The following is a 25,292-nucleotide window of genomic DNA, read 5'->3' on the forward strand; positions in this document are numbered from 1 at the left end:
CTCGTAGGGCTTCTCCCCGGTGTGGATGCGGCGGTGGCTGACGAGGTGGGAGTTTTGCTTGAAGCCCTTCCTGCAGTCGGGGCAGCGGAAGGGCCTCTCCTCGGTGTGAATCCGCTGGTGTAGGATGAGATGGGAGCTGATCTGAAACCTCTTCTGACACTCAGGACACTTGTAGGGTCGTTCCCCAGTGTGAATCATCTGGTGGCGGATCAGCTCAGAGCTGCAGCTGAAGCCCTTCCCACATTCCCCACACTTGTAGGGCCATTCCCCAGTGTGGATCATCTGGTGGCGGATCAGGTTGGAGCTCCGGCTGAAGCTCTTCCCACACTCCAAGCACTTGTAGGGCTTCTCCCTGTCATGAAACTGCTCATTCACCACCAGCTTCGAGCTCTGGCTGAAGCTCTGTCCACCTTCCTGGCACAGACTGGGTCTTTTCTCTTCAGAGCACTCTGGGCTGGGTTTGGAGCCCCTCTTCCTGCGGGATCTCTGGGGCTTTACCTCCCCATTGGATTCCAGCACTGTGGAACCACTCGAAACGGCCTCTTCCATGAGGCTCTGCTGCGGGGATTTGTCCTCCCTGGTCTCCATCTTCAGCTCCTTGTCTGGGGAGGAACAAGGACAGGATGGGATTTGCCTCCATGCCAGAGGGAAGGGGAAGGAGATGCCCCCAGTGCATCCCCGGGCGGTCGGCGCTGGCAGCGGGGTTGTCCTGCAGCCGGGGGCAATGCTGGGCTGGGAGATGGAGCAGGAGAGGGGGGGAAAGGGGCAGTGACTTCCTCCTCACCTGCCTGGGTGTCCTGGGGCATTGTCTCGGTTTGAAAAGACAGGTGTCTGCTAAGGAAGACAGGATCCTCTCTTGAAATAGAAAATGTAAACCCCTTCCCTCCAAATTATGATGATTTTGAAATTAAGGGTTTCTCGGGGAAAAATATGGGCATAGGAATAACAGTTCTTTCCTAGAAAAATACAAATGCTATTGGACAAAGAAAAAAAACCACTGACTGAGTCAGAATACGACCTGACACCCTGTGGGTCAGGATGCTGGCAGCAGTCCCAGGAAATGGGGGCTGCAGTCCTCCTGCAGTATGACAGGTGTGGTTGTGTTGAAGCAATGATCCTGTAGAAGGGTGAAGTTTTCCTCTGAAGGTCCAGTGGTGGTGTTGTTGGGAATCTTCCTCTGGGAATCCAGTGGAGAAGAAAAGCTGCTCCACTGAGAATGCAGTGGGAAAAGGATGCCGATGGCCTTCAAAGTCGGAGATTATGAACAGGCAGGAATGCTTGGCCCCTCCCCCTGGGCGGAGCATCTCACAATGGGATGATGTCATTTTTCTCAGTCCTGCAGGGACATTCAATGGCCCATTAAGAGAAGATATTTCCTGCAGGAAAGATTGGTTGTGGAAGAGATAAAGAAAACTGGTCAATTAACAGATGATAACTGTATCACTTCTAAGAGATGGGAATTGATTACACACGCCCAGCTACATCAGGTAATTTAGAGATATTGACCCTTGTTCTGCCACTGCAAGATTTGGGAGAAAATACCTTTGACCACTACTTTTCCATTTTCACAGACCTTGGAGAGGACCCAAAAATCTCCCAAGATGGGGTTTGGAGGCCTCATCACACAACCAGCAGGCAGAGGCTGCGGGCTCTGGGCTCAGTGGCATGGAGACTGAGGAGAGAACAGGAGTAGCCTGGGAGGGGCTGAAGGGTGGTTTCAGAGATGGTGGAGCTTTTCTTCCTAGAGGAGATAAGCATGAGAAGGAAATAATGGCACCAAGGGCAGCTGGAGAGGCCCAGACTGGACAGCAGGAGAAAGGAATTTCTCTCCCAGGGCAGGGCTGTGGTGCAAGACGTCCCCCAGGAGCAGCCTGGAGCAGCCCAAGGCTTTGTGTGGCCTGGCAGCTCCTGTGCACAGCCCAGCAGGGCTGGACCACTGCCTGCAGCCAGCCCAGGCACAGCCCAGAGGCACAGAGAGCTTCAATCAGTCAGGGCTGGGAAGGTGCTGAGAAGTGCCTGGGGCACAATCACTGCCAGCCCTTGACACAGGAACCTCTGGCTGCAGGACAATGCAGCTGCAGCTCCTGCAGTGTTCTCCTAAGGCTGGAACATCCCAATGCCCACAGACTCTGTGAGTCCATTCTCTGAGGCCAGGGGTGGCCAGGGCTGTCCTGCAGAGCAGGGTCCTGCAGCCCAGGGCGCTGTGCTGGGCCAGGGCCTCTGCTGCCTGCCAGGGACAGCTCTCAGCCAGCCCTGGGTGCTTCTCACAGCACTGGGGGACAAGATCTGGCTGCAAGGAGACAGCTGGTAAGGCTTGGAAGTGTTCTCCTTGTGTGCTGAGGATGCTGCATTGTTCAGGACTGCACCCAGCACGGCACTGAACTGCAGAACATTTCCAAGTAGATTCTACAGGGAGAACAGCAAGGCAGGGGCTGCATAAAAGGGAAAATCCTTCTTTTTTAATCTACTGCTCTGGGATGCCTGGATGAGAAATTGCACATAGATATTCGTCTCAGTTCAGGTGGAGAAAAATAAACAAGTTTTCTCTCAGATCTGAATAAACCAGGCAGTGACAGAAATCAGCACAGTGGCCTTCAGAGGAAGCATCTGTGTTGCTTTTCCAGCCTGCTCAGGGTTGCTCTGACGTTGCCATCAGAGGCTGCAGAGCCAGAGCTGCCCCTGGGCAGTGCCTGAGCTGGGAGGGCTCTGTAGGGCAGAGCTGAGCCCCCAGGGCTGGGCTGGGCTCTGGCAGCTCAGGCAGGGCCCAGCCCAGGGCACAGGGAAGCAGCTGCTGGCAGGGACAGCTCCAGGCAGCAGAGTCCTGGGCAGGCAGTGGGGGAAATGTGGCCCTGTGAAAAATCCATATTATATACCTCTACGCACATATTTACTATATGTATTATGCTGAAAGTTATGCTGTATTAACTTTTAATAATATAGTAAATGTAGTTTTGTAATCAAAATCAAGCATTAGTAGTTAAAATAGAAACTATGTGTGTGAGATCTTCTTTTTATTAGAAAAGGAGAAGATAATCAAGGAATTCTTCACACAGAGACAACAACTACAGAAACCCGTACATTTTCCAGAGAAGAGGAATTTATGGTTTTCCTTATCAACAGAAACAAAGTTCTTTAAGCCTGACTTAGCCTCCAAGGCACCTGGTGATTAACAGAAACTTTTTGAGAAGTACCATATGAATTTCTTGTTTTAAATAAAATATATGCAAAATCATGAAGTGTTTTGTATATGCAACAGGTTACCCCTCTTAAGGAGTAAGTTTTCTTTTAATGGGGTCCCTTTTCTGGCTCAGTTTTGTCCAGAGAGAGGTACCCAGCCCGGGCTGTAACTCCTTGCAGTTATTGTCTCATTAGCTGTCCTAACTCTAATTGTCTAACTTTTATTACTATACTTGTATTATTATTTTTTGTAACCATTTTATTTTTATTAAACTTTAATAAATTTTAAAAGAAGTGATTGGCATTTTTCACACCCCCAAGCTGTGCTGGGATATTTGAAGTCCTCTCCAAACCCCGTTATTCCAGGATTACTTTTTTTACAGATGCCCATGCCAAGACAGCACAAATGTCCAACAGCAGCTCCATCAGCCACTTCCTCCTGCTGGCACTGGCAGACACGTGGCAGCTGCAGCTCCTGCACTTCTGCCTCTCCCTGGCCATCGCCCTGGCTGCCCTCCTGGGCAACGGCCTCATCATCAGCGCCGCAGCCTGCGGCCACCACCTGCACACGCCCATGTTCTTCTTCCTGCTCAACCTGGCCCTCAGCCACCTGGGCTCCATCTGCACCGCTGTCCCCAAAGCCATGCACAATTCCCTCTGGGACACCAGCACCATCTCCTACACAGGATGTGCTGCACAGCTCTTTTTCTTTTTGTTCTTTATAGGAGAAGAGCTTTCCCGCTGGACGGTCAAAAATAGGGTAGAAACTGTTGCAAAATAGATAATAATATGCTGCTAAAAGGTTTGGTTCTTATATTTTAAAAGGAGTTAAAAGGGTAGTTATAAGAAAAACAGTACTCAACTTACTTTTCTTAAGTGCTCTTCTTTTCAAGCACTTTAGAAAAGGTCTTTCTGGTCCTTTTTCCTGGCTCCCCATTTCTCTCTTCTCTTGGCTTGCTGTTCTTCTCTGCCTTCTTGATTCAAGGCATCAGAAGCAGTCCTGCACTGATTGGCTGATTGCTGATTGTATCTCCTGGCCATCTAGTAAGTGCTTGAATGCCCCTGGGAAGGTGTGAATTGTCCCAGCTGATAGCCATGCATTGAGGGTTCTGAGATAATGGGGCTGCAGCTGCCCCTCCCTCTGTCGGTTGGTGTTTCCCAGCTGGTGTTATCCTTATCAGGCTGGTGACTCATCTTGGGATCAGTTTTCCTTCCAGCCCCTGCTCTTTTTTCTTTTTGGCAAGGAGGCACTTGGTTTGAAGCTTGGCCAGAGCCAAGGGTTGGCAGAGCAAGGTGCTCTGGATGCCTTCCAGCCTCACCAGGCCACATGGCATGGGCCAGCACAGGCTGTCCCACATGGCCCCATCCCAGTGCCTGTTGCTCTGCTGCTCTGGACACCCATTTCTCTTTCTCACTCTGCTCTCCTGAGCGCCCTTCTGTGCTTCAGTTCTTTCAGTGCTGCTGTGCCCTCAGCAGATGCTTTTCAAGGCCCAGGATCATGTTCCACTCTCCATTAGGTTTTTGCCCTGGTCAGGTGGGAGTATTCAAGGGTGAGTGAGACTTCTTGAGCAATGCTTTTCTCTCTGGGTGCAGATCAGCTCTTGGAAGGGAGCCGGGGAGTCCCAGGGGATGCGATGTTGTCATTTCTGCCCTGTCCCGGCCCCACTGGCCACCTGCTGTTCTTGGACCCACCAGCAACCCCACAAGGGAAGGATCCTGGGGGGGTCCCAGGCAAGACAAGCAGCTCTTGAACCTTCTCCATCCTCAAGGCATCACTGACAAAAGCGCACGGGCTCCTGAATGGGTCCTGGACATCCCTGCCAAGGATGAATGGAGACTCAGTGCCGGTCCCACGAGGGTGATTTGGCCACTCCTTCCCAGTGAGACCTTCCTAGGTCTCCAGCACAGACAGTCTGTGGCATCCTGTCATGCCTCCAGAAAGATGGATGGATTCTGCCCCTTTGGAATGGGGGTTTCCAAGCACAGTGCATCAGTGTCCACCAGAGACACATCCTTGATGCTGCCTTGGGGCTGCTGTGCCAGCCCACTGATCCCACCTGTGCCAGGGGCCCTGACTGTCCCTTTTGGATGCTGGGATGGACATAGGGCCTCTTGCTGCTCAGGGAAGGGATCTGTGGGGTTTGTTCCTGCCAAGCAGAATTGCCTAGAGCAGGGTGGCAAGTCTGAGCAGCCCTTCTGCTCTGCCTCACAGACACTGGAGCAGGAGCTCTCCTGCAGAAATGCTTTGGGGCCTTTGGGCTTCCTTCCAGGATCTGTACCTGAGCTTCCTCACCACAGGGAGGTTCCCCATGCAACCTCCTCATGTCCAAGCTGCCAGTGCTGCAGACAGAACCGGGGGTGACACATGGGCTGTGCCACCAGCACCTTTCCTTGGAGCAGCAAGAGGCTGACTCCCTGTGACTGGGACAGTGGCTGGAAATGAGAGGGAAAACACATCCTTCCTGAAAGGCTGCACAGCCATAGGAACAGATTCTGCAAAACTGAGAGAGAGCCCTGAGGGAAGCAGGGACATTCCCATGGGGTCCCCAAAGCTGGGGCACCAATCTGCCCACACTGGGAGCCTCCGTGAATGTCCAGCTCGTTCTCCTTGGGCTGTCAGCACGGGGTCCATTGCCATCCGGTTCCATCCCCCTGACTGGCACTGATCTCCAAGGAAGCCTGGCCCAAAGTTCAGCCAAAGCCTCAGCCAAAGTTCCCCAATTAGGACACTGCGGAGTCTTGCACAATTCCTTTTCAAGATGATGTCAGCACATCAATGACATCATAGCACTTGTCCATCTAGTCAAGAATCCCCCACGGGGACACTCTGCTCTCTCATCCATGGAGCACAAAGCAGCAACATTCCAGAGGAAAATCTTTGCCCATGGGCAAGTTCCAGAGCAAACAGTCAAGGCAGTGGCCTGAAATGTTTTCCCAGCTGGGTCACCAGAGATCCCGGATGCATCCACAGTGTCCCTGTGGAAAGAGAGAAGCAGGAGCCTTTCACTAATTTCAGTTATGTCAAACAGGAATCGCAGCCATGGACATGTCTCGGGAACCACTTCTCCACTTCTTTTTTCCTACTTGGAACCTGGGGCAAAGATCTGGTTAGTCCTGGGGGAAAAAAAAAACAAACACGGACACTGGGATTCTCTGTGACTCAGGCAAGGCTCCCACAGGCTTCAGCACCCAAACCTTTGACCCCCACTGTGGTTCTCCTGAAAAATATGAGTGTCAATTCCCAAACAGGGCCACAGGAAGGTTTTATGGCCGGGCAAAAGTTAGAGGAGTGGCATGTGGTGAACAGTTGAAAAAGCAGAAGTTTCCAAGTCCTTGAACTTCAGAGGCTACAAGGAGAAAGCTTGAAGTCTTTATGGTCCATTAATCTCTGTCTTCCCTCTGTTTATCTGGCACATTCCAAGTCCAGAGCAGATTATGGGAAGCAGACCTGCAGGAAGAGTTGAAGGCTCATTGCCAGAGAGAGGAAGAAAAGGGGAAGGAGGGAAAAGAATTGCAATTGCTTTTTTAGCACTAGGACCACAAAAAGCTCTTCACCCATTATCAACATCGCAAGGGTGAGGCACGTTCCTCGTTTCTTATGCTAAAGTGCAGTAATTTGGAAATTGTGCCTGGATTAGAACAAAACCACAGGCCAATAAGTGACCCACTTTGGTTCCAAATCAGAAATCATGCAACTTCTCCCCAGATGTGTTTCCCTGCAATAAAGAAGGCAGTTTGAAAAATTTTGTCCCAAGTTCCTTCTAAGTTCATGACTTCAGACAAATTGGAACCATCCTGGCAGCACAAAAGCAGCCACAATGAGCAGGATCAAACCCCCAGGTCATCCTTCAATGCACTCGATCCACACCTTCCACAGCCCAGCAGCAATTCCTGCCTCTGCCCCCCACGCTGGGTCAGCCTGAAGGGATCGCTCTGTTGTGCGGGGCCGGCTCCTGCAGCGCTCGGAGCCGCTCTGTGTCCCGCAGCTCCACAGCTGCGGGGCCTGTGCCACCTCTATTCCATGGCTGTAGTTCCTGTTCCACCACTGCTGCACCTTTTCCATGCTCACTCCACTGCTGCTCAAAAGCTGTGTTGTGCTGTTTCAGCACACTTGCTCTGCTCCTCCACCACTGCTCCACTGCTGCTCCAACACTGCTCATCCACCACTGTTCCACTGCTCCTTCTCTGCTCCTCCCCTGCTCCCCTGTTGTTCCACGGCTGCTGCTTCTGATCTAGTGCTGCTGCCACAGCTGTGGTGTCACAGAGAGGGGAAGGTTGGGGTTGCCACTGCTCTGGTGTCACCAAGACAGGGACAATGGGACTGCCACTGCTCGGGTGTCACAGACAGGGAAACACTGGGGTTGCCACGGCTGTGGTGTCACAGACAGGGGAACTCAGCAGCTGCCAGGGCTGTGGTGTCACAGAGAGGGGAATGTTGTGGCTGCCTCACAGCGGTATCACACACATGGGAATGCTGGGGCTGCCACTGCTCTGTTGTCATACAGAGGAGAACGTTGGGGCTGCCAATGCTGTGATGTCATAGAGAGGAGGATATTGGGGCTGCCTCTACCGTGGAGTGATAGAGAGGGGAATGTTGTGGCTGCCAAAGCTGCGGTGTCACAGACAGGGGACGCTGGGTCTTCCACTGCTGTGGTGTCACAGAGAGGGGCACTTGGGGCTGCCACATCTATGGTGTCACAGAGAGGAAAATGTTGAGGCTGACACTGCTCTGGTTCCACAGACAGGGGAACGCTGGGGCTGTCACGGCTGTGATGTCATAGAGAGGGGAATGTTGGAGCTGCCATCCTTGTGGGGTCAAAGACAGGAGAACATTTGGGGCTGCCACCCCTGCGGTGTAATAAAGAGGGGAATGTTGGGGCTGCCACTGCGGTGCTTGTGGCAGCAGCTCTCTGGCCACAGAGAGCAGGCACAGACTTTCCCAGGCATTTTCCTGGGGAAGGATGGGAGAAGATCAGAGAAAAAAATGAGAAACAATTCTCATCTCCACTTGTTGCACCTGCTGTTGTGCACATGTGTGGAATGTGTCATGGAGATTTGTTTGCCAAAGGGTGATTTTGTAATTGGACACTGGGTGGTGTTTGGATGGATTGACCAATTAGGTCCCAGCTGTATCGGACTGGCTGTAAGGGTTGCTGAGTTTCTTAAGAAGTACAGTATAATACAGTATAAGATGATATAATAAAGCAATTGATCAGGCTTCTGCAGTCATGGAGTCAATGCTAATTATTCCCCAGCTGGGGGCCTGTGGCGACAGGTGTCTACCTGGAAAGGGGCACAGGATTTAATACCTGTTAGTTTCATAAGAAATAAGCACATCTTTATTATCTGGGTCACTTGAGTACTTTGAAGAAATGGCAAAGTTTTCCCACCAGGAACAGGAATTTCCTGCCTCTACTGTTTTCGTCTGCTGATGGCAGGAGAAGAAATACTGATCTTCCCCTCTACCGATGCCACCAACATTCAGTCTAATATTTCATGACCCTCTTCCTTCAGGTGTTTCCAGCTCTCCTGGTTAACTGGCCATGTCTAAGGACGTCTCTTCATTTACATCAGCTGCATCTATGTCCTTCCAGTTGCTCCCAGATTTCCTCCTGCAGCTGGACTCTGGTCATTCCAATGTGTCTCCCTTTACTGGCTTCATGCTTTGAGCATCAGGGAGTTTCCCAGTCTTTCAGAAGTGTAAATAACTCCTTACTCAGCATCTTAGTTGTAGTTTTATCTTTTATATCTCCTCTTCTTATCCCTTTGACTAAAATCCTTCCTGTATGGCAATGCCTTGTAGATGAGGGACATGTCAGACGCTGCTGGAATGTCACAAGGAGCAGAGAGAAAGGTTTTGATGTTTATTAAAATTTATGATGTTGACATTTTTGCTGTTGGCCATGAAGAGAAAGCTTTCTGTGCCTCTGAGTCTCAGCAGTTCCTGGGCCCTCAAAGGACACAAACCTGATGAGTTGTGGTTGCCACTCCAGTGGCTGCACTTGGACCTCCCTCCATAGCCAGAGCAGAGCTCCCTTGTCCCACAAAGTCCCTGGCACTGGAGGGATGAAGGAAACAGGACAGGCTGTGGGGATCAGGGGCAGGGCAGAGCCAGGCAGAAGAAGGACTTTTGCATTTGGTGGAGCTGTGCCTTGCCTTGGCTTTGTTGGCTGACAAGACATGAACATCCCTCTGTGTCTCGGGCTGCTCCTTCTCCAAGGAAAGCAGGTGGGAGTTGGAGCCAAGGAGCTGAAACCAGCAGGTGCAGCCTGGGCTGCAGGGAGCTCAGATTTGCACAAGGCTGCTCTGAGTGCCAGGGCTTGGATGGGGGAATTGCTGGGGTGAGAGTAGGGACAGAGTCAGATTGATGATCAGCCATGAAGGGTCTTGATTTTCATATCTATTCCAACTGCAGGAGGAGGTACTTGGATTCAGTGTCAATTGGAGATTGCACATAGCCGTGTATTAACAGGGAAAAAAACCTAAACAGGACCTAAAAGATGTTTTCTCACTGTCTTTTGAAATATGATCTATTCAGTTTGAATATACTTCAAGGCTCTGGAGCAGGAAAATTCAACAGCAGCCTCCAAGTTACTGAGGAGGTCAGCAGCCCCCACTGAGGCCATCCCTGCCCAGAGACCCTGGGGGAATGGGCAGACAAGGAGAGCGTCCCTGGGGCTGGGCAAGCAGAACTCAGAGGCACCAACAGCACCAACAGCTGGGAAATGGAGTGTGGAATGTGGCTGTGAAAGCCCTGCCTGGGCTGTGCCAAGCAGGACAGACAAGCCCTGACTGCCATCCCCCAAACAATTTTCTCAAGAAAACATTTAAAAGGAATTATAATCATTTGTGTCCTCTGAGTTGGATGTCCTGCAGAAATACCAACAAGAGATTCTCAGGAGCACAAAACAACCAAACAGCCTTTAGTGGCCACTTGAGAAAATCAGAGAAACTTTGGCAGAAGGTTTAATATGACATTCAATCAACAAAAAACACTTTTCATAGCATTAACTTGGGCCATTCAACTTCACAAACTCTAAGCCCGTTCAATTTTAAGTTAATCAAAATTTGCAAAAGGAGAGAATTAGAAGAAGACACAGAAAGAGAAAGAAAAATAACGTATGAAGAAGCACAGACAGAGCTACCAGCTACTGGATTCCAGCGTTGTTGAGATGGAAATTTCAAGAGGATGTAGGGTCAAGATGTGTGCTTGCCTTGTGGTCAGCCTTGAATACCCCTTGGTCTTCCTGGGCCCTTCCCCCAGCTGGGACTTGGGGTCATTTGGTCACTCAGGAGCTGGGCTGGGGGCTCCAGAGGTGGCTGTGGAGCATTGCCTGTGCTGTGCCAGGGACTGGCAGACACTGCTGGGCTGGGAGAGAGGCTCTGGGGGCATTGGGGTTCCAGGGCAGGGCAGTGCTGGGGTGACAGGGCAGGGCAAGGCTGGACCTGCCCTTTCCTCCCCCCCACACAAAATGTTTCAAGCCAACAATCTCCTCCAGTCTGTCACAATAGGGGTTATTGGAGGTGGAAGCCAAATGTGGCCATGGGCACCTGGCCCAGAAGGACAGCTCTTTTCCATGGGAAGGAAAGCACGGAGCCATCTCCAGGGTTTTGGGGAGAGATGAGAGGTGACCCTTGTGTCACAATGACCCCTTGCTTCCATGACGCCCCAACGTGTCATAATGGTCTCCACAGTTCCATGTGGCCCCACAGTGTCACAACGGGGCCTCACAGTGTCACCATGATCCTTACATTCCATGGAGCCACACAGAGTCAGTACAGTCCCCTTGGTTCCATGAGCTCCAGCAATGTCACAGTGGTCTCCATGATTCCATGAGGCCCCACAGTTTCACAATGGCCCCTTGGATCCATGGACCCTGTGCTGGTGCATTCCCCCCACCCCTTCTCAGCCTGCCCTGCCAGCTGAGAAATGCTCCTTGGGCCTCAGCCTTGGCCAACAGCCCCTGGGCTCAGCTCCTCTGGAGCTCATCACAAACACTGCCTGCTCCAGGCACTGCTGCTGCCCTACGAGCTCCTGGTTTCTTTTGGAGCAGCCCTGGGAACTGTTTTTGTTCCCTCAGTGGCACAACATCCCTGTTCTCACACTGCCAAAGAAAGCTGTTGATGCCAAGTGCAGCCAGGATGAACCATTGCTGGGACTGAAGCCCCTCTCTTGGGGCCCTACAAACTGCGCTCCAAAAGGAGCCCCTTGGAGCTCTCCTGGGCCAGCCACCTCCCTCTGGTTGGGGCGTCTCCGATCCGGGAACTCTCCCGTTTGCTGCACTCGGGGGATCCCCCAACAACGACGGAGCCTGGGCCGATCCCCCCACTCCTCCAGGCTCAACCCTTTGCCCGCTGGGGAGATGCCACAGCCTCGGCAGGGAGCATTTCCCTGCCCTCAGGGGAATTTCTCACAGGTGCCTTGCACTGACTCTTTGTGTCTGTGTGTACACACGAGTGCATGTGCTGGGGAAATGTGGCAGAAATGCTGCTCTCTGAGGGGCTTGAGTGCCTTGGATAGTTGAGTCAGTCAGGCCTGTAAGGAAGGTTAAGTCACAGCTGTAAGCTAAGTTAAACGCTGCTGAGAGTTGTTCTTTTCCTAAATTGTTAAGTTTCAAATAAGTCATAATCTATGTCAAATATTGTTAAGTGTTATTCCATTTCCAAATCATGAAGTCCTAGGTTATAAGTAAGGTTAAATACTGTTACGTGCTGTTCTTTTGCTAAATGCTGAAGTCTAAGGTCTCAGTCAAGTCCTGTTAAGTTTGAGCTCTGTTAAGCTCTGTCATGGTTTGACACTGGCACAATGCCAGCGCCCCCATGAAAATACACCTTCCCAAATAAATGCTGTGAGATGTTATCAGGAACAGAGCAGAGCAGGCCCAAGCTTAATAACAAAGGGGAAAAAAAACTTTATTAAACTACTACTACAAAAGACACACACACTAAATCCAGGATGAAGACCCTCTAAAACACCCGTCCTCCTCCCAGTTTCCAAGACAACCACCATGAAACGTCACCCGGGATTCCTGTTCAAATTACCACTCTTCAGATAATCAATACTCAGTCTATCAAGGGAGAGAGAAGCCTCTCCTGTGCCATAGACCCCACAGGAAACACAGTTGCCACCTCCTGTGTTTCCACATCACACACGGCAACCACCCAGAGTAAATCTGCCAGTGTGACACTCTCCTTTCCATGTCACAGGGCTCTCACCATCACGCATGGACAGACTGCTCATAGGGCTCCTGTAAGGATGCTTTGCCACAGACCCAAAGATACAACAGTTCAGCTTCTCATCTTGGGACTACAGTCCCCCCCATTTTCCCCTGGGGCCAAGGGTCCAGGAACAGAAATCATCTTCTTCCTGAAGACAGAGGGCATCACCATTCCCTCCTCAGCTTTCCTCTGTTCTTGCCATTCCTTCGCTGGTGGTTGCTGAAGCTGGTCTCCTTGGGTCACCACTGCATCCCCCTAAAATGCAGTCTCTATTGCAGGAGAATTTGGTTCAGTCGAGGGCTAACAAGAAAAGTCCAGCCAAAACCTACTTCATCATCTCTTCCCACCTAAATATTTCTTCTTCTAACATCTCAGGTCCTGGACTGTCTCTCTTCCACTACAAATCGAGGAGGAGTAATATTTTACAAAGCCCTCATTTCCTGGAAAGGGTTAAAAGTTCAGACTCCCTGGACGGCTGAAATCCCTGCCCCGCATTCTCGACTCCCACACTGGGCATCATCCCCCCCCTTTCTGCATCTCCTCTGCCGGCAAATCTCCAGGTGCCGTCAGGCTCTCTGTCTCTTTCCCTCTGAGGGGGAGGACAAAGGCATCTCTGCTTCTCTCCACCCTTCCCTCTGTAGGAGCTGGCTCAGTTCCAGAAATTCAGCCCCCTCGGCCGAACTGGACAAGGCCATGACTGGTCAGGGGAGAGTCTGCACTGCACTCTCTGATGACTGGAAACAAAGAGAGAGTTCCCCTGGGAGTTCTTGCTTTTAACCCCCTGTTAAAACCCCCTGAGAACCCTCTGTTCTCAGAGGCGTGTCCATATGTTCAGTGGTCACTCCAGGTGCCAATATCCAAACATGATCACTGATTGCTTTGACCCAACTTCCCGAAAAAAAAAATTTACTTCCATGTCAAACCACGACAGTAGAATCTACTTGGAAATGTTCTGCAGTTCAATGCCGTGCTGGGAGCAGTCCTGAACAATGCAGCATCCTCAGCACACAAGGAGAACACTTCCAAGCCTTACCAGTGGTCTCCATGCAGCCAGATCTTGTCCCCCAGTGCTGTGAGAAGCACCCAGGGCTGGCTGAGAGCTGTCCCTGGCAGGCAGCAGAGGCCCTGGCCCAGCACAGCGCCCTGGGCTGCAGGACCCTGCTCTGCAGGACAGCCCTGGGCACCCCTGGCCTCAGAGAATGTACTCACAGAGTCTGTGGGCATTGGGATGTTCCAGCCTTAGGAGAACACTCCAGGAGCTGCAGCTGCATTGTCCTGCAGCCAGAGGTTCCTGTGTCAAGGGCTGGCAGTGATTGTGCCCCAGGCACTTCTCAGCACCTTCCCAGCCCTGACTGATTGAAGCTCTCTGTGCCTCTGGGCTGTGCCTGGGCTGGCTGCAGGCAGTGGCCCAGCCCTGCTGGGCTGTGCACAGGAGCTGCCAAGCCACACAAAGCTTTGGGCTGCTCCAGGCTGCTCCTGGGGGACGTCTTGCACCACAGCCCTGCCCTGGGAGAGAAATTCCTTTCTCCTGCTGTCCAGTCTGGGCCCCTCCAGCTGCCCTTGGTGCCATTATTTCCTTCTCATGCTTATCTCCTCTAGGAAGAAAAGCTCCACCATCTCTGAAACCACCCTTCAGCCCCTCCCAGGCTACTCCACTTCTCTCCTCAGTCTCCATGCCACTGAGCCCAGAGCCCGCAGCCTCTACCTGCTGGTTGTGTGATGAGGCCTCCAAACCCCATCTTGGGAGATTTTTGGGTCCTCTCCAAGGTCTGTGAAAATGGAAAAATAGTGGTCCAAGGTATTTTCTCCCAAATCTTGCAGTGGCAGAACAAGGGTCAATATCTCTAAATTACATGATGGAGCTGGGGGTGTGTAATCAATTCCCATCTCTTAGAAGTGATACAGTTATCTTCTGTTAATTGACCAGTTTTCTTTATCTCTTCCACAACCAATCTTTCCTGCAGGAAATATCTTCTCTTAATGGGCCATTGAATGTCCCTGCAGGACTGAGAAAAATGACATCATCCCATTGTGAGATGCTCCGCCCAGGGGGAGGGGCCAAGCATTCCTGCCTGTTTATAATCTCGGACTTTGAACACCATCGGCATCCTTTTCCCACTGCATTCTCAGTGGAGCAGCTTTTCTTCTCCACTGGATTCCCAGAGGAAGATTCCCAACAACACCACCACTGGACCCTCAGAGGAAAACTTCACCCTTCTACAGGATCACTGCTTCAATACAACCACACCTGTCATACTGCAGGAGGTCTGCAGCCCCCATTTCCTGGGACTGCTGCCAGCATCCTGACCCACAGGGTGCCTAGTCCTATTCTGACTCAGTCAGTGGTTTTTATTTTGTGCTATCGCATTTGTGTTTTTCTAGGAAAGAACTGTTATTCCTATGCCCATATTTTTCCCTGAGAAACCCTTAATTTCAAAATCATCATTATTTGCAGGGAAGGGGTTTCCATTTTCTATTTCAAGAGAGGATCCTGTCTTCCTTAGCAGACACCTGTTATTTCAGACCGAGACAATGCCCCAGGACACCCAGGCAGGTGAGGAGGAAGTCACTGCCCCTTTCCCCCCCTCTCCTGCTCCATCTCCCAGCCCAGCATTGCCCCCGGCTGCAGAACAACCCCGCTGCCAGCGCCGACCGCCCGGGGATGCACTGGGGGCATCTCCTTCCCCTTCCCTCTGGCATGGAGGCAAATCCCATCCTGTCCTTGTTCTTCCTCCCCCAGACAAGGAGCTGAAGATGGAGACCAGGGAGGACAAATCCCCGCAGCAGAGCCTCATGGAAGAGGCCGTTTCGAGTGGTTCCACAGTGCTGGAATCCAATGGGGAGGAAAAGCGCCAGAGATCCCACAGGAGGAGCGGCTCCAAACCCAACCCAGGGTGCTCTGAGGAGGAGAGACCCAGTCTGTGCCAGGAAAGTGGACAAAGCTTCAGCCAGATGTCGGAGCTGGTGGTGAATGAGCAGCTTCGTGATGGGGAGAAGCCCTACAAGTGCTTGGAGTGTGGGAAGAGCTTCAGCCGGAGCTCCAACCTGATCCGCCACCAGATGATCCACACTGGGGAATGGCCCTACAAGTGTGGGGAATGTGGGAAGGGCTTCAGCTGCAGCTCTGAGCTCATCACCCACCAACGCACCCACACCGGGGAGAGGCCCTACGAGTGTCCTGAGTGTCAGAAGGGGTTTCGGATCAGCTCCCATCTGATCCTGCACCAGCGGATCCACACCGAGGAGAGGCCCTTCTGCTGCCCCGACTGCGGGAAGGGCTTCAAGCAAAACTCCCACCTTGTCACCCACCAACGCATCCACACCAAGGAGAGGCCCTACGAGTGCTCTGAGTGTCAGAAGAGGTTTCACACCAGCTCCCATCTCCTTCTGCATGAGCGGATTCACACCGAGGAGAGGCCCTTCCGCTGCCCTGACTGCGGGAAGGGCTTCAAGCAAAACTCCCACCTCATCAGCCACCGCCGCATCCACACCGGGGAGAAGCCCTACGAGTGTCCCCAATGTGGGAAGAGCTTCTCCAGGAACTCTCACTTGACTGAACACCAACGGACACACCAGTAAGGGAAGGCCTGCAAATGCCCTGACTGCAGGAAGAGCTTTGTGCACTGCTCCAGCTTCATCCCCCATTGGAGGACCAACATTGGGAAGAGCCCTGGTGACCCATGTTCCCTGTGATCCATGCTGGGAAGAAACCTGTCTGTTTTCCTGCCCCTGGCAATGACATGAGGTGGGCTCAAAGAACATGAGGGTCTGGCCGTGGTGCTGTCATAACATTCACTCCCACCTCAGGTCATTGCCTGGGGCAGGAAAGGGACTCTCTCTCTCTCTCTCTCTCTCCTGAGGAGGAGGGTGTCCTTTCCAGGTAGGAGGGAATAGGTGGCTGGGAAGAGACAGTCGGTGGTGGTGTAGTTTTCTTATCTCTTCTGTGTTCAATATTGTTTGTGTTCCTATTTCTTCCTTATGTGGTTGCTGTTCCCAATAAATTGTTCTTATCCCAGCCGGGGATCTTTGCCTTTTGTGCTTTCCATGGGAGGCGGGAGGGCAGCGAGTAGCAGAGCGGTTTTAGCAGGAGCAGGAAATTGGGGAATCCCATTCCTAAACCCTGGCTGGTGGAGACTGAGCATCCCAGCTGGTGCCAGCCCTGGTGGCCATGGCAGCAGCCTTGGGAGCGGGTCCCTGGCTGGGAGCTGTGGGAACCTCTTCACTCTGGCTGGCATTGTTGGGGTGTCCTGTGCAGGGCCAGCAGCTGGACTCGAGGATCCTGATGGAAAACCCAGGATGGCTGGGACTAGGGGTCCCGGGTGTTTTCGGTGTTGAGGAAAGCAGGGTCTGGGTGCTGGGAAAGTCAGGAATAGGGGTCCAGGGGGTCTGTGGGCGAAGGAAAAGGGGGCTCTGGGGGCTGAGAGAGGCGGGATGGCCGGGAAGGGGGTGCAGGGGTTGTTGGTGCCGGATAAGGGGGTGCAGGGTGGAACCCATGCCGGGAATGGGGGTGCGGGGGGATGGCGGCGCCCAGGAATGGGGGTTCAGGGGCCCCTCGGTGCTCCGGAATGGGCGATCAAAGAGTCCCGGTGCCGGGGGTCCCTCTCACCTCTCGCCGCCCCCCCCGGAGCCCCAGGAGCGCCCCCAGCCCCAGCGCTGGAGCCATCGCTCTGCTCCGCTGCGGCCCCGCCCCCAGAGCCGCCTCCGGCCCTGCCATTGGCGCCGCTCTTTGCTGCCCGCCAATGGCAGCCCGAGGCTGCAATGACGTCACCGGGCACCGGGCAGATCCCGGCGGCGCAGGGCGGGAAAGGCCGAAGCAAAAGTGCCCGAGGGAGCGAGGGGGGAGGGGACGGGGGAATTCCAGAGAATTCCCCGGGATCCCCTCCTGGCATCCCCCGGCAGCTCCTCGGCCGCTCCCTGCGGGACCCCCGGGCCGGGCTGGGCTCAGCTGCCGGGCCCTGCGCTCCAAGCCTGCCTGGAACCCGCCGGCTTCGGCCCGAAGCGGGGCAAGCCCCGCCATCCGCGGATCCATTTTTTCCTGCGGCTGCGGCTCCCAGCCCCGGCGGAGCAGGAGCGGGCGCTGGGACTGCGATCCCTGGCTGGCGATTCCCTTCTGTGCCTCTCGCTCTTCTCTCCCTTTCCTTGGGGCCATCACAGATCCCAGAGCGGCTGCAGAGCCCCGTGCCCAGGCCGGGTTTCCCAGCAAAGGGAGGCCTGGGGATGAGGTGCCCCGGGCTGGCCGGGAATGGGGGTCCGGGGGTGCCCGGAGTCAGGGAAACGGGGGATCCAGGGGCTGCCAGAGGAGGAGAGCCGGCAAAGGGAGTGCAGGGGATGTCAGGGCAGGATAAGGGGGTACAGGGGGTCCTGGAAGTGGGGAGGGAGCTGCGGGGGGGTCCCGCAGGACCCCAGGAATGGGGATTCCAACGGGGTCCCAGGGGGGCTCCCCGAAGCCGCTCCCAGAGGGGAGCAGGAGCTAGGGCAGGACTCTGGGGAGAGAAAAGGGGGTGACCCCGGCATGGGGGGACATGGGGGAGTCAGACGCGCTCCCAGGGGGGACACGACCCCCGGACCCTCCTCCCCTTCTCCCGCAGGGGAAGCAGAGCCCCAGCCCAGCAGACGAAGCCCAACACGAACCCCCGAGCCCCGGCAGCATCTTGGGGGGCGTCCGGCTGCAGCTCCGGGGGCGGGAGGGGCAGGATCTGGGAAACGGCAGCGGCTGCCGGGAGGGACCGGCGTGGACTGGGACAGGCTGGGATGGAGTGGGACACCGGGATACAGCGGGACACACCGCACCCAGGACTGGGACCCACAGGGAGCAGGATCAGAGCACACTGGGACCCAGCAGGACCAGAACTGGGGCAACAGGGATCATAGTGGCACCAACCGGGACTGACTGGGAGTGGCTGAGAGTGACTGGGATCATACTGCTGGAAACTGGAACCTTACTGGGCTGAGTGGATGTGACTGGGAATGACTAGGAGTATGCTGAGGTCATCTGGGATGTACTGGGAGTGTCTGTAACTGTACTGGGAGTGACTGGGAACACACTGAGAGCAACTGGGAGTGACTGAGTCTACACTGGGGGCAACTGGGATTGATGGCGACCATGCTGGGGAAGACTGGGATCATAGTGGGCTCATACTGGGATCATACTTGGAGTGACTGGGTCTATGCTAGGGGCCACTGAGAGCAACTGGAATCATACTGGGAGTGACCAGGATGATACTGGGAACATAGTGAGTGTAACTGAAAGTGGCTGGGAGTGACCTGAGGGGAACTGGGGGAACTGGCTGAGCTGGGGCTCAGGGCTGTTCTCCCCCAGGGCTGCCCCAGGTCCTGCTGCCACCCCCAGCCCACAGAGCCGAGGGACAGGGGACAGGGACAGGGGACAGCCGAGGGACAGGGGCGTCTCAGTGCCGGCAGGGCAAAGGGGTAAAAGGACGTCTCAGTTCTCAGGAATGGGAGTGCAGGGGGGTCTCAGGGTCACAGAAATGGGGGGGCAGGGACGTGGAGAGGTAGAAGGGAGTTGTAGGGAGTTGTGGAAGAGGGGACAGTGGGAGCCACGCCGCTCCGGCGCCTCCTGAACTCGCAGCACCCTCCTGTCCCCTCCTGTCAGGGAGTAGTGCAGAGCCAGAAGGTCCCCCCTGAGCCTCCTTTTTCCCAGGCTGAGCCCCTTTCCCAGCTCCCTCAGCCCCTCCTGGTGTTCAAGCCAGGGTAGAATACTAGTGCTACCCCAAGAGCAATGGATAGGCCTGCCAGGGGTGCCTTTATCACCACATTTGAAGCTTTCCTAAATACTTGGAGAAAAACTCTTCAGAAAGCACCAAAGTCAAGTCAGTAGCTCAAGTGAGGATCGCCTTTGAAAATCGCTGCGGCTCGGCCCGGCCCCGCCCGGCCCGGCCCCGCCCGGCCCCGACGATCGGGTGCCGTGGGTGCCTGGTAACCGCGAACGCGGCGGCGGCGGCGGCTGTGACGTGCGGGGCTGCTGTGCTGCGGAACAGCTCAGTGGCCACAGACCGCGCTCCTGGCTGCTTGTGCCAGCCTGGGCTCGTGCAGGCGGCTACACTCGCCATTCACAAGCGAATTGTTCCCAGAGCATTGGTCTCTGCAAAGGATTCCTCAAAACGCAGAGCATTGGTCTCTGCACAGGATTCCTGAACACGCAGAGCATTGGTCTCTGCAAAGGATTCCTCAAAACGCAGAGCATTGGTCTCTGCACAGGATTCCTGAACACGCAGAGCATTGGTCTCTGCAAAGGAGTCCTGAACACGCAGAGCATTGGTCTCTGCACAGGAGTCCTGAGAGCTTGGTCTCTTCTAACTATTATTAATGTTCAGATTTTTAGCTCCTGGTTTCAGTAGGATCCATCTCTGAATTGCACAACGTAGCCATATAGTTCAAGTAAAGCCCAACTAGAGGCCTGACAATACTAGCTACTTACACCAAACAAGCATTTAGCTACTTTCAAATGCTATAAAATTTTTAGCACCAGTATATGCCTTGAATCTGCCATGAATTGGGTTCTGGATTTTGAGAGTTCCATTGTTGCTCCTTCCAGTTTCGTTGAGGCTTTGTCGCTCATCTGGGATATCCTCCCTTCAAAATGGCTTCTGGATTCCCAAAAAAGACACCGACACCTCGTCCTTGGTCCAGGGAAATGCTGAAGTCTTTTACTGTAAGTAGCCACTGGGGCTGTGTTAAGGCTGGAAACTCCCCTCGCGTCCCTCCTCTCCCTGCCCCTGTTGTCCAGCAGCGCTGTGAAGCTGCAGACCCCCTCCCCACCTCTTTGTGCCCTGCTCCTGTTGGTGGGGGCTGTCCTGGTGCAGTAGGGAACGCCGTGTGTTGCCTCAGGCTCTTGCCTGGCTGTGCCACCGGAGCCAAGTTAAAGCAATGTGCAGCTGAAGCCCGGAGCGTGTGTTCTCTCCCTTTCCCTTTGCCACAGCAATTCCTTCTGTCAGGCTGGGCACTCACCTGTGCTGCTCTCACCAACCTGCCCTTGGGCACCTGGGCATGTTGGTGGGGGGAAGCTCAAGCTCTGCCCAAAGCCTTGAGAGACACGGCTGGTCCCAGCTAGAAGAGGTTCCAAGCCAGCTGTTCTCTCTCGTCTCCTGTGTGGGCGCAGATCCAGCCCTGCAGGCAGCGCTGGAGTCAGGGCCACAAAGGTCCCTTGGGGTCTGGAGCTCCCTGGACTGAAGATGCCCCACTGCTGAGGCTCTGTCAAGGAGATCCCTCTGTTTTCTTCTGTGGAGGGGCCTGTGAGCCCAGACCGAGAAAACAAATGCTGATGAACAGAGAGAAGGAAAACTTGGACACATTTCTGTGCACCTCACTCTTGCTACAACGTTCCTTTCTTGCCTCTCTTGGACTCACACAGCAGCGACATCTTGCTGGGAGTTCTGAGTGTTGTGCAGGGATGGGGTTAGGGGAGTTGTGAGAGCTCCTCCCCACTCTCTGAAAAGGTCACTGCCTCAATCCAATGAAACTGAAGAGGAAACAAATGCCCAAAGAGCAGGTGGGAGTTCACAGGACAAACACTCTCTGTCATTCAGGATAATTTGAGCAAGTCTGGCCCTATCTAGATGGAACAGATTCTGGAAGCAAAAATAATGACCTTTCTTAAGTGATCTTCTTTTTCATCTACTTTTGAAAAGGTCTTCTTGGTCTTTTTTCCTGGCTCCCCATTTTTCTCTTCTCTTGGCTTGCTGTTCTTCTCTGGCTTCTTGATTCAAGGCATCAGAAGCAGTCCTGCACTGATTGCTTGATTGCTGATTTGTTGTATTGTGTTTTATTATGTTTGGTTATACTGTTGTTCTTGCCTATGTTCTAAGAATGGTTCGTCCCTGTTACTCCCCCATATCCCTTTGGTTCAACCCCTGTCACTCCTCCCTAAGCCTGCCCCTTGACTCAGCAGAACTGCTGAGTCATTCCTGAGTCCCCTCCCTGGTGCCCTGTCCATCACTCGGCAGCCCATTCCCACCACCCAGAAACTTCCATCAGGGGCGTTGAGTGATTGGATCAGTACCAGGGACCCCTCCCCTACCTTCCCCTAATAGTTTGTTAATCCCATCCATCCTCTTGAAAGCCACTCCCCAGTTTCACCCCATTGGTTGTTCTCCCCTTCCACTCCCCCCTTAATAAGTTGTTGCAGAGTCCCTCTCGGGGCTGTTGTTGGTTGGCTTCTGTTGAGTTTTGTTGGAGCTCCTGGAGTTTCTAATAAAACCCCGACGTTCGCCCCAAAGAGAGTCAGCCTCATCCTTCAGTGGGTTAGCCGTCCGGTCGCTCCTCTGGAAGCACTCCTGGAAAACCCTGCGGGGAACCGAAGTCAGTGCCTTCCACCATCGCCGTGTCACCTGGCCGGGTCACTCGAGTGGCTGCCGAGTGGACACGACGGCATGAAAGAGCTCGTGTAGGTCAGGCGCAACCTGCAGGCAGAGCTGTGAGCCCAGAGCAGTGACACTGCTGTGCCTCTGTCTTCATGCCTGTCACTCTGGTGGCTCTGTCACCTGGCAGCCATTCCCTGCCAAAGGTGCTTTTGTGTGGAGGTTTGAACACCGGTGCTGGGGCCCTGGCAAGTGCGATCTCAGTGCTGTGATCCGGAGGCTTGTTCATACAGAAGGGTTTAGGACATGGCATGGAAGGGAGGAAGCCTTGCAGGAAAACAGAGGCTCTTTCCAACAGCATGCTGCCACCTCTTAGCGCTGTTCTTCTCCTGACTTGGTTGGAGAGGCAAAGGTAGAGGGCAGTTCTGAGCCAACTGATGTTTCTACACCAGGCCAGAGGTGCAGGAGCTTTTTGGGTGCAGCTGTTTCCTCATCTTCTTTTTGCTGCTTAGAGTCAGTTTAACACTTTGTCCTATTCTCAAACAGTGGGAATATAGAAACCTAAAGAGGAATGTCCTGAGTTCCCTAGCTCCATGTTCCTTAGAAGGGACTTAGGAATTATTTAACATCATTAAAATTTAGAGTAAAAATTATGGTGGCCTAGGGCAGTTCTCCGGATGACCCAAGTGACACAAGAGCTTAATGCCACTGAGATAGGTTTTGCAAAGTGCACTGGTGCCTTTAAAATGCGACATATTAGTAGAAGTTAGTGTTCATTTTAGGGTGGAATAGGTAAACTGATGCCCTTGAAGGGTTATAGGAAACGGTTTTTCTTCTGCCATGGGGATGGCACTAAATGTCCTGTGCTGAGCTAGTTTCTTCTCCTGCAGGATTATTCCCACCAGCTCGTCTGCATGACTGAAAGCGAAAGGATAGTTGTGCCAATTCGGGCCATTGGTGGCCGAGCTATCCTGAACTTCCCTGAGCAGCTGGACTTCTCGGCCTGTCCGGTCAAGTACAGCACCCAGAAGACTCTGCTGGTTCGCAATGTTGGTAACCGGGCAGCTCATTACCAGCTGAGCACCCAGAGGTGAGGATCTGTCCTTGCGCAAAACACCTTTGGGTGATAACAGGGCTGGGAAAGAGCAACAAAAGGAAGCAGAGCGTTGCAGCTGCTGCCCTCTCTTTGTGTTGCAGTCCTTTCTCCGTGGTTCCGACCACGGGAACTCTGGGCGCTGGCGACAGCATGCGGGTGACAGTGGGATTTCACCCGCTGACGACCGGTGACCATTCCGGGTGGCTGTGCTGCAACACCGGTGAGTGCTGGGCCCTGCACGGGGCACAGGACACTTCTCCACCATCGCTCCCTGTTGTCCCATCCCCCTCCATTCCCTCCAGAGGTCCCTCCCCTGTTCCAGCTTTACCCCAAAGAAAACAGAGTTTTCTGTTGTGTTAGCAACTGTTGTGTTGATAACTGTTCTCTGTTGTTTGATCAACTGTTCTGTTGTGTTTATCAAGCCCCTTGGTGTTTAGGGGCTTGATAAAGTGGATCCCCTCTACCAGGGCTAAGATTTTTGCACTCCTGTTTTGCTGGGAGTTGCTGAGTGGAGGAAGGAGGAACCCTGATTCTGCACGACCGTGTGGCTGTGCCTGGGTGAAGTTTTGTTTTATTCCTGGGCAGTGCTGTATGCGAGGTGTGAGGTTTCCATCAGACTCTCTCCAGTGCAATGTGTTTCTTGCACACCTCTGTCCGGTATGCTGCTTCTCCATTGGCTTGTCGCAGACCCTTTTTCTATGTTGCCCTTCCACATATATTTAGTTTCTGTCTAATAACGTTTCCAGGCCCTCGAGTTCCTGTTTGGTGACAAATCAAGACAAATTTTTCCTCGTCCCCATTTCCCAGGCTGTTCAAGCTGTTGCAAACCTCTCACATCTATCTCGCATTTGATTTCTAGACTGAGGAAGCCCCTTCAGTGTTCATGTAGAAGCTGTTCTGTACTTATTAATCTTTCCTTTGTCCCTTTTTTATTGAATTTGCTGTGCTCCAGCTTGGGTTTTGAGATCAGAACAATATAAAATATTTCACGACTAATGCAGCTGTGGGTTTGGACAGGGAGATGATGATGATTTTCACGGTGTTCATTTTGTAGTGGTTTGTCATATTGCAGAGCCAGGCTGGTTGTGTTTCCTCACCTGTGTCCCCTCCTGCTGTGGGCTGTCACTCTACTTGTTCCTCTGGGCCTCCTTTTGCTGCCCACATGCCCCCAGGTGTATTTGCTGGTCAGCAACAAGGGATGCAAGGGATCAGGAGAGACAGGAGTCTCGTGGGATGCCCAGGGCAGACCCTGGGCAAGCCAGGACTGAACTGGGCTCCTCAGCGTCACCTGAAGGACTTTGATGCAGAAATCCTGGTGATCTGAGTGGGTCACCGGAGCACATTGACAAATCTCACTGTACGTACTGTCAGCTTGGGGTCAAATCTGCACAAACACTCTCAGAAATCAGGTGTTTAAGGAGGTGCCCAGGACATCCTCACGCTGTACCCCCAGAGCTGTAGGGATGTGATAAATGTACTGATCCATGGAACTGCTCATTCAGCTAAAAGCTGTGACACTTTCTTCTGTGACCTGCAGTTTGCTCTGGTCCTTGTGCTTCCATCAGCAACTGAGCTGAGCAAAGACTCCCCTTTGCTTTGTTCCAGGTGAAGAAACTATCCACACAGAGCTCCACGGAGAAGCTGGAGCTGTCCGTGTTGGGTTGAGCACAAATTTCGTGGAGGTTGAGACGACTTTCATCACCATGTCCAACCACGCAACCATGTTCATTAAAAACAGGAGTAACGTCACGGCTCACTTCCAGTGGAAGGCTTTTCCTACTGAGGAAGAGGAGAATAAAGAGAAGAGGAGGTTGGTCTGACAGATCCATTTCAGTGAGATACACGGCCCACGGCTAAAACTGACGTGTGGCCTCAGGGGGGTGTTGGTGCTTTTGAGTGCTTTAGGCCAAGGAAACCATGCCTGGCTCTCAGGTGTGTGTCCCTGCTGGCTTCAGGAGCTCAGCACTTAGCATTCCAGTTCCACTTCTACTCCAACCAAGGATGGCATTTTGGCAAGGAAAGGTTGGTTGCAATGACTGGATTTCCTCAAGTTCTCATTGGGCTTTTGCCTCTCTGATCTTCTTCCTCCATGGCCTGGCAACATCCTTCAACAGCTCACCCTCTTTCCAAAGGTGATACACCCTCTTTTTTTCCCTTAGTTCCTTCAGAAGCTCCTTGCCCATCCAGGCTGCTTGTCTTCCCTGTCAGCTCGCCTTTCAGCACACAGGGACAGTCTGTTCCTGTGCCTTCAAGACTTCTTTCTTGAAGTATGTCCATCCTTCCTGGACCCCTTTGTCTTTAAGGGCTGTTTCCCAGGGTTCTTGCCAAATCAGTCTCTTGAACAGGCCGAATCTGCCCTCCAGAAGTCCAGAGTGGAAGTTTTGTTGATGCCCCTCCTTGTTTCACCGAATATTGAGAACTCTGTTCTTTCACGGTCACTGTAGCCCAGACAGTGGTGAACAGATGAAGTTCATTTAGTCATT

At 53.2% G+C, this 25,292-nt stretch overlaps 1 protein-coding gene across 1 annotated transcript in view; it reads left to right on the plus strand.

Annotated features, from left to right (window-relative positions):
- Positions 1 to 25,292, plus strand: part of LOC128821200 (zinc finger protein 208-like) — a 1,118,338-nt gene that overhangs the window by 656,801 nt on the left and 436,245 nt on the right. Inside the window, exon 9 of the mRNA XM_054002161.1 lies at positions 15,304 to 15,968. Within this exon, the coding sequence (XP_053858136.1) occupies positions 15,304 to 15,968 (665 nt within the window). The remainder of the gene's footprint in view (positions 1 to 15,303; positions 15,969 to 25,292) is intronic.

This window comes from Vidua macroura, chromosome 36, assembly GCF_024509145.1.
Source record: "Vidua macroura isolate BioBank_ID:100142 chromosome 36, ASM2450914v1, whole genome shotgun sequence".
Classification (NCBI taxonomy): domain Eukaryota; kingdom Metazoa; phylum Chordata; class Aves; order Passeriformes; family Viduidae; genus Vidua; species Vidua macroura.